This window comes from Rissa tridactyla, chromosome Z (genome assembly GCF_028500815.1).
Source record: "Rissa tridactyla isolate bRisTri1 chromosome Z, bRisTri1.patW.cur.20221130, whole genome shotgun sequence".
Taxonomy (NCBI): domain Eukaryota; kingdom Metazoa; phylum Chordata; class Aves; order Charadriiformes; family Laridae; genus Rissa; species Rissa tridactyla.
The window spans coordinates 44,158,286-44,171,389 of NC_071497.1; the positions used below are offsets into that span (position 1 = coordinate 44,158,286).

Here is a 13,104-nt window from a genome sequence, read left to right on the forward strand (position 1 = left end):
TTGATATTTTTTGTTAGACTATACACATTATTCTTTCCAGGTGTGGATTTTCAAATGAAAAGACTAATTGTTGATGGAGAACCTACAGTGCTACAATTGTGGGACACAGCTGGGCAGGAGAGGTTAGTGATTCTCTGTTTTTGTTTGTTTTTTTTATCTAAGAGAAAAAAATTCCACTCTAATGTTATATGGCTCTGTAGTAAGTCAGTATCGGCATATATAAATGTCTATAAACAGATGTGATTTTACTCTGCTGAGGACCCAAGACAAGTGGAATTTGTGAGCTTTGGTGACGCTGGAGGTAATCTTTTATCTCTGCAGGGGGAAATAGTTGGGGTTCATCACAGCATTTATTAATTAAATCTGTATGTCCCTCTCTTGCAATACAAAAAGATGGAGTACATTGTTTCTTACATTTTTTAGTCTTTAGCTTTCTTTGTCCTTACAGACATATATTTCTGAGCAGGCTTTAATCTCAGAGATTCTCTTCCCTTCACCCTACTTTTCTCTTCTTTCCTTGAAAGTCTTGATCCTGATTTGGATTGTATTTAGTGTATGAAAACTTCTTCCCAAAGATTTTTGAATTGCTGAATGTATATCCAAGGTTCTTCAATTTATTATGTAGAGTTTCCTTAAAATCCTATTGCATCCATACTTGAGAGCCATTACTTCTTTACTGACAGCTTTGGGGGCTTATTTAGAGGTTAATCTAACACTTTAGAAGACAGTTTAATCTGTTCATTGACCAAGATTTGTGTTGGGCTGTTATGTGTTTACTTTTGCCTAAATGGGTGATTATGTGAAGTAGGTAGTCAGAGGCCCAATCGTTTGCCTCCCACATAATAAATTTGTGAAGAATATTTTAATATATAATGTAAATACCTAGTTGTTCTACTTGGTTGTCAAATAGATTCTGTTATGTTAATGGTAAAGATGACTGTAACTGATGAATTCATTCCTCGAATAAGTTTACTGGTTTCATATTTTTTCAAGTGTAGCAGAATAACCCACTCAATTTGTGAAGTTATATGTAAGTGAAAAAACCTTGCCACCTAATCAAAAGTCCAGTGCAAAGCAGATTATTTGAAATAGATACACTGTAGATTGTTTTGATACAAGAAATGTTGATTGCTATTTAGGAGAGTATCCTATGGATCCTCATGGAGCATTTGTAGACCTGCGTCAGCGGTTTTGAAGAATTACTTACGAAAGAAGCAATGAGAAAAGTCATCTTGTAATGTGGAGTCTTACTCAATAGTGCAATAAAGTAATGCTGTGTTATTAAAGATGTTAAGTTGAATTCTTTTCTGGTAATGTGGCCTGATGCAAATCTCTTTTTCCTGAAAGATTCCGAAGTATTGCTAAATCATACTTCAGGAGAGCAGATGGTGTCTTACTGCTGTATGATGTAACATGCGAAAAAAGCTTTCTTAATGTGAGAGAATGGGTGGATATGATTGAGGTAAGAACCTTAAATATATATGACTTACAAACTATGTTTCAATGCATTGTTAACCTCATTATTTAGAAAATTTGAATATCTGTATATTGGAATTAGCCAGACTGCAGTCTCTCATAGAAGTAAAAGCTACATGGAAATCATAAATGTGTCCTGACGTATTCAGTTGGTATTAAAACTGATACATCTTTTTGTATAAAAAGGTATCATGTAATCGCACTCTTCCCATTAACTTCGTCTTGAAGTGAACATGAGAGCCCATTTCAGATACCCACTTCTGGATGGCTTGAGTTTTCCGTGGAGTCTGCATTTTAAACTAATATGCTAGATTCTGTAAATTAGTTCAAGTGAAATTTTCAGTATTTCTTTCTACTACTACTTTTTTGTTTATTTGAATACAAATTTGCATTTAATGAAAAGGTATTTTCTCTCGTACCAGAGATGTTTAATAGGAGGGAAAGTGATAAGCAAAATCTTTAATTCATTTTCTGAAAGCCATTTCTTTTAATCACGGAATAGGAGTTGGTCACTTTTCCCATAGTAATTTTGTTATATAGCATTTGGATACAGTAACCATTTCCATTAGATTAATTTAACACATGAAATTCCCTGTTGGGAAATAGGGTTTATGGGAATGCACGCATTTTTGCAGGCTGGTATTTAAGATAGCTGCATAAATATCAACTAGCTAATGAAAAATTCTCAGTGTGACTTTCATAATTTGTCAGTTTTTGTGATAGTGTGCAAGTCTTTTTTTTTTGTGGGAAGGAAATCAGGTTGATGTGATGATGCTAGTTACTTTTTTTGTATTCTGAGTGTTCTAGCGATAAGGGAATAAAATCTTCTTTATAGGATGCAACTCATGAGAATATTCCAATTATGATGGTGGGAAACAAAGCAGATCTCCGTCAAGCTGTTACGGAACAAGGGCAAAAATGTGTGCCTATAAACTATGGAGAAAAGCTGGCTATGGTAAGGTCACAGTATACCTCTTTAGTATAAAATGATTTTAGAACTGTAATCTGTGGTTTTAAGGACTTTAATCTGAAAACCATGTGAGAAACTAGTAAACAAAAGTAATTTTCTGGTCATTTGTTCAAATCTAGTGATCAGGATTCGTGGATATTTTTCATTAAAACTATCCTGTGTTGATGATATTTGCTGGGTTAAATCACATCTCACTGTCCACTGAGCCGAACTTCATTACTGGCTGGGATAGTCTTCTCAGTCTTTACAGTGAAAAAGTGGATGTACTACAAGACTTAAGTTTTTTTGCTGCCAAAGAGAAATTGCTGGTGCAAATATGAAGCACGGTAGTTGAGCGTGGGAGGCTTTTTGCCTGGCCTGTGTATGTCCAGCTTTTGAGTGGAATATTTCGATCGTCGACAGACTGTCTTGTATTCCTGCCACGTCTGCGGAAAGTAAAAAGGAACTCTCTGGTATAAATAGAAGTGTGGACAAGTGTTTTGCATGTATTTGTATGAGGGGATAAAGGATGCACATGTCCCATATTTTGTAGAATAAGATGTAGAACCTTTTAGAGTCTTAAGTTGCTGAGTGCTTTCACAATTGATTGATTATATGGGGGCAGGTATCATGTCTGTTATTTATGGAATGATATTTCTGGTTAAGCTAGAATACCAGATGCGGTAGTTTATGCATAGCTAACAAGCTGGATTCAGTAACCTGTACTAGCAACTGTCTTCCTATTTTGTAGTCTTGTGGACAAGAAGATTGGACATTAAGCCTACGATGTGTTTTTTATTCAGTTTATTAATTCAGAATATACTGAATATAAAAAAGCTACAATTATAAAGCTATTACTGGCGTTTTCACAGTACTAAAGTGAATATATTGGAGCACGAAGAGTACCAGAAGAAATCCTGTTCATTGAAATGTGTGTCATCTTTGTGTTATTGAGAAGACCATTTGTAACTGAATATACATATTCATATGGAAACTATTTCAGATTAGTTGGCTTAACATTTTATTTTTACTCACAGACTTACAATGCGCTATTCTGTGAAACAAGTGCTAAAGACGGATCTAATATTGTAGAAGCAGTTCTTCATCTTGCTCGGTACGTAGGCATGTTTCTATCTTTGAGTAAACACGTCTGAGTATATTTTATAAAAAGGACATTATATGTGAACATACATACAAAGACACACATGTACATTTAACATTGTACCAAAATTAAATTCAACAAACAAAATTTCAAAAAGTATACCCTGTTAAATCTTTATAGATAAATGCAAGACAGGATTTATTCTCGGGTCAATCAAGTAACATTTTTGCTTGCAAATGTTACAAAGCTGTCTCAATAATTAATATTTAAATTAGAGCTCAGTTATGGAGCTCACAATTTTAAAACCTGTTTGGTGAATGGATTACATTTTTTAATAGTACATGGATTTACTTAATTCTTTCTTAAATTAATTTAAAATGCTTATAATTCTACGTATAATTAATTCTTAATTCTTTCACATATATTAATATATATTCAGTTTTATTACTGGCCATTCTAATTCCACGTATTTTCTCTGATGTCTCTTTCTCTAAATTATTTAAAACATAGAAAATCTGTTTATATCCGTTTAGCAACCTGGTATTTCTGTGATGCACTTCTACCTTTCCAAACCATTCTTGGATGCAATTTAATTTTGAAGGGCTGGAGGTATGTAACGAATCCTCAGCCTCTGATTTTTCAGTTTAATACATAGAGCTCCAGGCCAGAATTACAAACGCTATTCATGTGATTTTTGTAGCAGCCTAATGCAGCAATCAGACTTTTTGACATTCGGTCAGTATTTGGTTATTCATTGTTAAAATATTGATAATAATGATTAATATGGCTTGAATACAAAATACTGGCTTTCTAGAGAGCATCATTGCTTCTTCATATGGGACATTCAAGAGCACCTGTATTTCCAGGAAAATGCATCCATCAGAGATGCAGCAAAAATGTAGGCATTTATTTGTCTGTCAGCATGGATGTGAAGTTAATTGCTGAATTGATAAATGACTCCTTTCAAGAACGTGGCCATGAAGGCAGCAGTGGATTATGAAATTAGAGAACATACATAGCACAGTTACATAACATTAATTACAGTTGTAAAATTATCTCTAATGTTTAAACATGGCAACTTTGTTTAACTTTTTCAAGGATAAAAAAAAAAAAATGTATTGGCAGTTGGAGACTCCTCTTTCAGAATCTCAAAAAAAAACCTCCAAAATGGTATTTTTCTTCACAAGGGTCATTGATCCTCAGATGGTATAGACATTACCCAGAACCTTGGTCTGGAATTTCTTTACTCAAGTCTTAGTTGCATTTCACTTTGAAATAAAAATTTCTAAATGAACATTTCATTACTGTTTTGTTGAATGATACAGTGTTCTGAGAGGAACTTCATGAATGCATTCCACTAATAGGAGGAGGACTTCAATTGTTTTCTGTGTGTGTATATATATCCATCTCTATATCGGTAAAAGCAAGAAATTTTAGAGCTGACTTTTGACATTCTGGGGGGCCCATCGTAAGAATACAGATCAATAATTACTCATACATACGCAACTTTTAAGTTTGCATTTATAATAAAATATCCAACAACGTGCGTTTTTTCTCTGAGGGTAAATTTATACTTCAAATTGGAGTTATTTAGTTTTATGAATGTATTCTGTTTCTATGGTAATACACCGAAGCAAAAAAAAATAAAGAGAAATGATCAAAAGAAAAAGGAAAACAGAACATTATGGAATTACAACATATCAGAAATTATTATATTTTTATCACTAACTGTGATTTGTATGTTGTGATATGATATTGTTATGATTCCCAAATTGGAAACTCAGGACACATGTTGATTCTGTCCACTAAAAACCATAGTTTTAACCACACAATACGTGATGGTGAGGTCTGTAAGATATACCGTGAGAAATGGAACTGTGAACACAAATAAACTAATTTAGTGCATTTTTTTGTTTGGTTGGTGTTTTTACAGTGAAGTGCGAAAAAGAAGTGATAATCAAGATGATACAAGGTCAGTAACCAGCCTGGCTGGGACACCTGTCAAAAAATCGGCACTCATGAAAAACTGTTGCAATGTTTAAGTGACAGATACTTCTCCTGACCTAAATAACTTGTAGATTAAAAAAAAAATAATGAAGGATTTCAATAATGTATTCTTTTTATTATGGATTTATACACTTGTGTATTCAGAAATTGCGCATCGTGTTAAAAATCCAGACTCTACTTTCTGCTTATTCATATTTGTGCACTTGTTTTGCTCCATAGGCTTCACTTTTTTCTTAAGTAGTACAAGTCAATGAAGTGAGCTCAGAATCAATGCTACAGTAGTTACTACATACAATATTATAATATATTTTATCTTTTTTACCTGCTTATCTCTTTATGGCCTCAATATTTCTTACATACAGAACATGCTAATGTCAAATACCACTCATAGGAAAAGAAAAAATTAGAGCTTCAATTAGTTTAATCTCTTTTTGCTCATGTCTGCTTGTCTAGTTTTTTGAAGGCCTTAAGTTATATGCTGATGAAACATTTCCCAAGAAAACACCAAACCATGAAAAGGTTGCCTAGATCCAGGTAAACCCTAAGTTCAGGGCATGAAGGAGAATGGTCTTTGTCAGGAGAAGACAGTGGCACGTGTGGGGGCTGCTGGTGTAATTTTGTAAAAGTTGGTGAGCTAGAATTTATTTAATTTTGGGAGTTGGGATTTGATTCAGAACTAAGAAGTAGACTTTTCAGCTGATCCTACACAGCTCAGAAGTGAAAGGAGGATTTGCATGGACCATTACTGTTCAAAATTCTAGAGAGAGTATAATACCTGTGATATGTGCTGAGATGAATTAATGATTCCATGCCTGCCTGTTTGTTTTAACTATATCATTATTAGTATTACAGAGAGATACGAGTTGTAATTTTTTTTCTTGTTTTTCAAATGTCTTCCATTCAGACATTAATTGAGGGATTGTAGTAGCACAGAGGAGTCTGTTTCAACAGATATTCTTTATGCATTTTTGAAGCTTTAAACCTGAAAGAACTGCTGCACATGCACAAGCGTCTGTATAAACTGTTCGTTAAAAGAAGTCCCTGAAATGAACAGCAACCACTTCCGTTAATGAGAATTCCTTTGCCTGATTTTAGGAAAATTCTGAGAAACTCGCCAGTAGGTGGTACCTTTAGGTGTCAGCATCTCTAAAGACTCAGTTATTACTGCTTTTAGTAATCCCCTGCAGTCCTACAGTGTAGCAAAAATTCTAGGTATTTCTGCAGTTAACAATCATGATCCAATTCATCTCAGATTTCACTAATTTTTATGGGAATGGGATAGGGCTCCTTCAGAGCCAGCAAAAACCATTTCAGTCTTTTCTTTGTACATTAATAAAACATCTCCAGGCTGAAACCTATCTCAGTAAATCAACCTTGGATAAAGTTTTATGGACAGATTTGAAACCCATACGACTAGCAGCTGTTACTACATTTTATCAGAACTGTATTTGAACACTGTATAGCCTGTGCAGTGTTATCAGTTTTATAAAATGTGGCATTCTCAGAAACAAGATGGTTCACCATTTTTAAAAAAACACACGGTTTTAAAGTAGTAAGAGTAGTGTTTTTAGGTATCCTTTCAAACCTCTACATCAGAGCAGCTAATCTTCAGGTAACTATCTGAAAGCTTGTTGTGAACAAGACAGAGAAATCTAAGGCCAGAAGGATTAAGACATTTTATTTCACTGTATTGTACTTCAGCCCTAGAAGAGGAAACATGAATGGTGTCCTTTTTGAAGTACTAAGGGAAACTTCACTCAGTACCTTATTCCATGCAGAGGCTTTAGTATTGTAGCATCTTCCCACCCAGCAGCACAAGAAGCCTCACTGTAGTCCTGAGACTTACCTGGAGCAGGTGGCAGAGAATGAAGGAGGTGCAGGGTGTACCAGGAATATGCCTGGTCACATACGTATTGTTTACTATTAACCCCGTATTATTTAAACAAGAAAATTACAGCTGTAACGAGCTTCTCTGAGGAGAAAACCATGTTTAACTGAGCCCATTGATGAGGGCCTTTTCTGTGTTCTTTGCGTGTAAAAACTTCTCCCTATCCAAAGGGGTGAAATGGGTTGTACTTGCAGATAGTTCTTCATGCAGGAAGTAGGGAGGAGAGATGGAGATGACCCAGCAGTTGGTTTCTGAAGTGCAAGTTTACAAAATGTAGGCATTTGCGTTTTCTCAGGATCAGAAGATCTGATTGCAAGCTGTTACTTACATTTCAAAATATTGCACCTTCAGTGTTATTAACTTCTGTTAACTTGTAGGGTTTAGACTGAGGCTCAGTTTTCTGTGTGTGCCTCCTGAACCACAGTGTTTGACCAGCTCTGTGGTCTTGGCCTGCAGTAAATGAAGTGAAATATGTTTGCGTAAACCTTGTTGACATACCTGCATGAGCAAAACACTTTGGATATGGGCAATCACATAAAGTTGTTTGCACAAAGGATTTCTGGAAGTGGTTTTGTCCGACCTCCCAAGCACCCAAGCAGAGATGGAATGTCTCCAGCCCTACACCAGGTTAGGTGTGGGTTTGGTTGGCCAGGCTGTGAAAATCCCCAAAGACAAGAGATGCCACCACCATTCTGGTCAGCCTGTTCCCATGCTTGCACTCCCCTTCTGTATAAAATTTTCTCTCCATGTCCAACCTCAGTTTTCCAAGTGGCTGCAAATCTGTGGCCGTTCCCCCTTGTTATATCATCTCCTGCTACCAAGAATAGTTTGGCTGTGATCTTGGTAACTCCCCTTTCAGTATTTGTAGGATATTAGATCACCTTTGGCCTTCTCTTCACCAGTATAACAACATCATGAGGGACCTCTAGCAAATTTGCATTCAGCATCCCAGTGTTGGCAGCGTGCGTGCATGTGCAGTAATTGCTTTCATATCTAAGATTATCATACGGAGAGTGCCTTGTGAATATCCATGCCTGTAGAGAGCCTGGTTGAAGGATGTGAGTTCAGGTACCTACCTTCACACCTATTTTTTTTCTATCTGAAGGATATTTTGGGTACTTTTTTCCTGTTTATTTTAACGACCAAAATATTTCATGTTATTTGGCCAAATTATATGAACTGAATCCCTTTTTTTAAACTCTGTAGTTTTTATGTGTTGGGTAAAGCAACTTTAATTTTAAACAGTGTTCTTTTTTAAATAAGATTCAGGGTTGGAAACTTAACGAAGTTTTACCTTGGAGTAGTTTTATGGTCAATGTCTTAAGTTGGTAAAAAAGCACAACCAAATGGGGATATAGCTATAGTTCAGTTAGAACTGGTTTTAGAAATCCTGTGATGATCAGTTCCATCAAGTGAATGTGCATATAATACCATATAGAATTCATGTTAAAGCAAAATAACTTGGAAAAAAATATTTAAATTTAGAAATTAAAGCATGTATTTATATATGGAAATAATGGGTATATAAAGTTTTCTGTTATTTTGCTTGGAAAGGTTGCCTTGCCTTCAACCTAAAACGTAAAATGGCAAACATCAGCTTTATGCTCTGGCATGGTTGCACTATTGTACTTAGAATGTTTTTATGGCTGTGTTTAGTACGTAAGAACTATTCATTTAATCGCACAAAGTTATTTTTTTAGTTAGTGGATGTTTTCCCTTAGTACATGTATTTATTTGAAAAGGAAAGGCCTTTTGTGTTTTTCCTCATGATCTGTATATAAACTATTTTTATTCACTTGACATGGAAGTATTATTTTATCCTGTATTGTTTTTGACCCTTTTTAATTGTGACGTAGTACAGATTTCTGAGGCAATAATTTCTGAGACACTCTGAAAATGTTTTGGTCACCTAAGTTCTTGTAACCACTTTGTGCCTGTTTAGCATACGTTAGTGGCTTAATAAGACAAGCTGTAGCTTTTCCTAATTCTTCTTAGAACTGCAATTATGGCCTAACATGGTTTAAGTATTGTTCTGTGTAACTATTTTTGTATTGACTATAAAATCCTCTATTATTTTAGGAAAAACAAATTACAGTTTTAAATCTGTATAGCCTGTTTAAAATGTATTCCAATGAAAATATCTGCGGGACACTTCTGCAAGTAGCATTGTGTGGATGTGCACTGCCGTGGTTTAGCCTCAGATGGCAACAAAGAACCACGTGTCGCTCGCTCGTGCCTTCCAAACACAGGAAGAACCGTAAGAAAAGGCAAGACTCTTGGGTTGAGACAAAGGCAGTTTAACAGAACAGCAAAGGGAACAGGCAAACAACAACAACAAGGATAGGGGAATATACAAACGCGATTACGGAACCGCCGCTCCCCCCGCCGCTCGCCGGCCGGACCCGGGCCGCCCCAGCCCGCTTTTAAGCAGCAACTTCCTGCCCCCTCCCCCGGCAGCTCAGGGTGGGCGTGGCTCACATGGCATGGAATACCAGGAAAAGTTAACCCTATCCCCACCGGAACCAGGACATTATCCACCCCTTATTCCATACCATCTATGCCATGCCCAGCAGGTTCCAATGAATTGCCACCACTTTCCCCTGTTATATATATATATATACACACATATAATACCCTTAGTTTATGGGTCATCCCTCCAAAGTGTCCGTTGAGTTCTTTTAATCCACGGCTTTGGGCTCCATCTGTTAGAACAGTCTCTCAGGGCAGGTGAGATGCTGGGTGGTGCTGGTCTGTTGCATGCTGTATTTTTCGGAGCTTGTGACTGGTGCACCTGGTGTGGCTCATGCACGCAGTCTGTAGGCTGAAGATGTAGATCTTGAGGAAACTGCTATAACAGCACACAATCTGATTCATTGGCTATTCTCGCCCAAAATCAGATCTCCATGAGGTACACATCGGACTTCCCCATCCTTCCGCATCACCCACCAAGTGCACCCAGGTCCTTGGGCAAAAGCAATCCCACGGATGGGTTTGCCTTTGCCTGAGGCAGGACTAACCCAGACTGTCTTCCCTAGCATATTCTTCATGTGCACTACGGGGACTTTATCCCCTTCTACAGTACGTGGAAGTTTTGATTGGGCAGGGCCAGCCCGATTGTTAGATCCCCTGGTGTTAACTAGCCAGGTAGCTTTTGCTAAATGCGTATCCCAGTGTTTGAAAGTCCCACCACCCATTGCTCTCAGTGTAGTTTTTAACAGTCCATTGTATCGTTCTATCTTCCCAGAAGCTGGGGCGTGATAGGGGATGTGATACACCCACTCGATACCATGCTCTTTGGCCCAGGTGTCTATGAGGCTGTTTCGGAAATGAGTCCCATTGTCCGACTCAATTCTCTCTGGGGTACCATGTCGCCACAGGACTTGCTTTTCAAGGCCCAGGATAGTGTTCCGGGCAGTGGCATGGGGCACAGGGTATGTTTCCAGCCATCCAGTGGTTGCTTCCACCATTGTGAGCACATAGCGCTTGCCTTGACGGGTTTGTGGCAGCGTGATATAATCAATCTGCCAGGCCTCCCCATATTTGTATTTCAGCCATCGCCCTCCATACCAAAGAGGCTTCAAACGCTTGGCTTGTTTGATCGCAGCGCATGTCTCACATTCATGGATGACCTGTGCAATAGTGTCCATGGTCAAGTCCACCCCTCGGTCACGAGCCCATCTATATGTCGCATCTCTCCCTTGATGGCCTGAGGAGTCATGGGCCCACCGAGCTATGAATAGTTCACCCTTATGTTGCCAGTCCAGATCCACCTGAGCCACTTCAATCCTAGCGGCCCGATCCACCTGCTGGTTGTTCTGATGTTCCTCCGTGGCCCGATTCTTTGGTACGTGGGCATCTACATGGCGTACTTTCACAACCAGATTCTCTATCCGGGCAGCAATATCTTGCCATAGGTCAGCAGCCCAGATGGGTTTGCCTCTGCGCTGCCAGTTGCCCTGCTTCCACTGCTGTAACCATCCCCACAGAGCATTTGCCACCATCCATGAGTCAGTGTAGAGATAAAGTACTGGCCATTTTTCTCGCTCAGCAATGTCCAAAGCCAGCTGAATAGCCTTCACCTCTGCAAACTGGCTCGATTCACCCTGTCCCTCACTGGCTTCTGCAACCCGTCGTGTAGGACTCCACACAGCAGCCTTCCACTTTCGATGCTTTCCCACAATACGGCAGGACCCATCAGTGAACAGGGCATATTTCTTCTCATTTTCTGGCAGTTTATTATATGGTGGGGCCTCTTCTGCACGCGTCACCTCCTCCTCTGGTGACATTCCGAAATCCTTGCCTTCTGGCCAGTCCATGATCACTTCCAGAATTCCCGGGCGACTGGGGTTTCCCATTCGAGTTCGCTGCGTGATCAGTGCAATCCACTTACTCCATGTAGCATCGGTTGCATGATGTGTGGTGGGGACCCTTTCTTTGAACATCCAACCCAGCACCGGCAGTCGAGGTGCTAAGAGGAGCTGTGCTTCTGTACCAACCACTTCCGAAGCAGCTCGAACCCCTTCATATGCTGCCAATATCTCTTTTTCTGTTGGAGTGTAGCGGGCTTCGGATCCTCTGTATCCACGACTCCAAAACCCTAGGGGTCGACCTCGAGTCTCCCCTGGTGCTTTCTGCCAGAGGCTCCAGGTAGGGCCGTTCTCCCCGGCTGCGGTGTAGAGCACATTTTTAACATCTTGTCCTGCCCGGACTGGCCCCAGGGCCACTGCATGGACTATTTCCTGTTTGATTTGTTCAAAAGCTTGTCGTTGCTCAGGACCCCATTTAAAATCATTCTTCTTCCGGGTTACTTGATACAGAGGGCTTACAATTTGACTGTAATCTGGGATATGCATTCTCCAAAAACCCACAATACCTAAGAAAGCCTGTGTTTCCTTTTTACTAGTTGGTGGAGACATAGCTGCTATTTTGTTGATCACATCCATTGGAATCTGACGGCGTCCATCTTGCCATTTTATTCCTAAAAACTGGATCTCCTGCGCAGGTCCCTTGACCTTACTTCGCTTTATAGCAAAACCAGCGTTCAGAAGGATTTGGACTATTTTACTCCCTTTCTCAAAAACTTCTTCTGCTGTGTTTCCCCATACAATGATGTCATCAATGTACTGCAGATGTTCTGGAGCTTCACCCTGTTCCAGTGCAGTCTGGATCAGTCCATGGCAAATGGTGGGGCTGTGTTTCCACCCCTGGGGCAGTCGATTCCAGGTGTATTGGATGCCCCTCCAAGTGAAAGCAAACTGTGGCCTGCACTCTGCTGCCAAAGGGATTGAGAAAAATGCATTCGCTATATCAATCGTGGCATACCACTTGGCTGCCTTGGACTCCAGTTCGTACTGGAGTTCTAGCATGTCCGGCACAGCAGCACTCAGCGGTGGCGTGACTTCATTCAGACCACGATAGTCTACAGTTAGCCTCCACTCTCCATTAGATTTTCGCACCGGCCATATGGGACTGTTAAAGGGTGAGCGAGTCTTGCTGATCACTCCTTGAACCTCTAGTTGACGAATCAGCTCATGGATGGGAATCAGAGAGTCTCGGTTAGTGCGATACTGCCGCCGATGCACCGTTGTGGTAGCAATCGGCACCTGTTGTTCTTTGACCCTCAACAACCCCACAACAGAAGAATCCTCTGAGAGACCAGGCAAGGCAGACAACTGTTTAACT

General features: G+C 39.3%; 1 protein-coding gene across 1 annotated transcript in view; it reads left to right on the plus strand.

The window, feature by feature from the left end:
* The window catches only part of RASEF (RAS and EF-hand domain containing), a 36,351-nt gene extending 26,335 nt beyond the window's left edge, over window positions 1–10,016 (plus strand). Inside the window, exons 13-17 of the mRNA XM_054186130.1 lie at window positions 41–122; window positions 1,348–1,462; window positions 2,312–2,431; window positions 3,463–3,539; window positions 5,461–10,016. Coding sequence (XP_054042105.1) covers window positions 41–122; window positions 1,348–1,462; window positions 2,312–2,431; window positions 3,463–3,539; window positions 5,461–5,569 — 503 coding nt within the window. The 3' untranslated portion in view covers window positions 5,570–10,016. The remainder of the gene's footprint in view (window positions 1–40; window positions 123–1,347; window positions 1,463–2,311; window positions 2,432–3,462; window positions 3,540–5,460) is intronic.
* The last annotated feature ends 3,088 nt before the right edge of the window (window positions 10,017–13,104 follow it).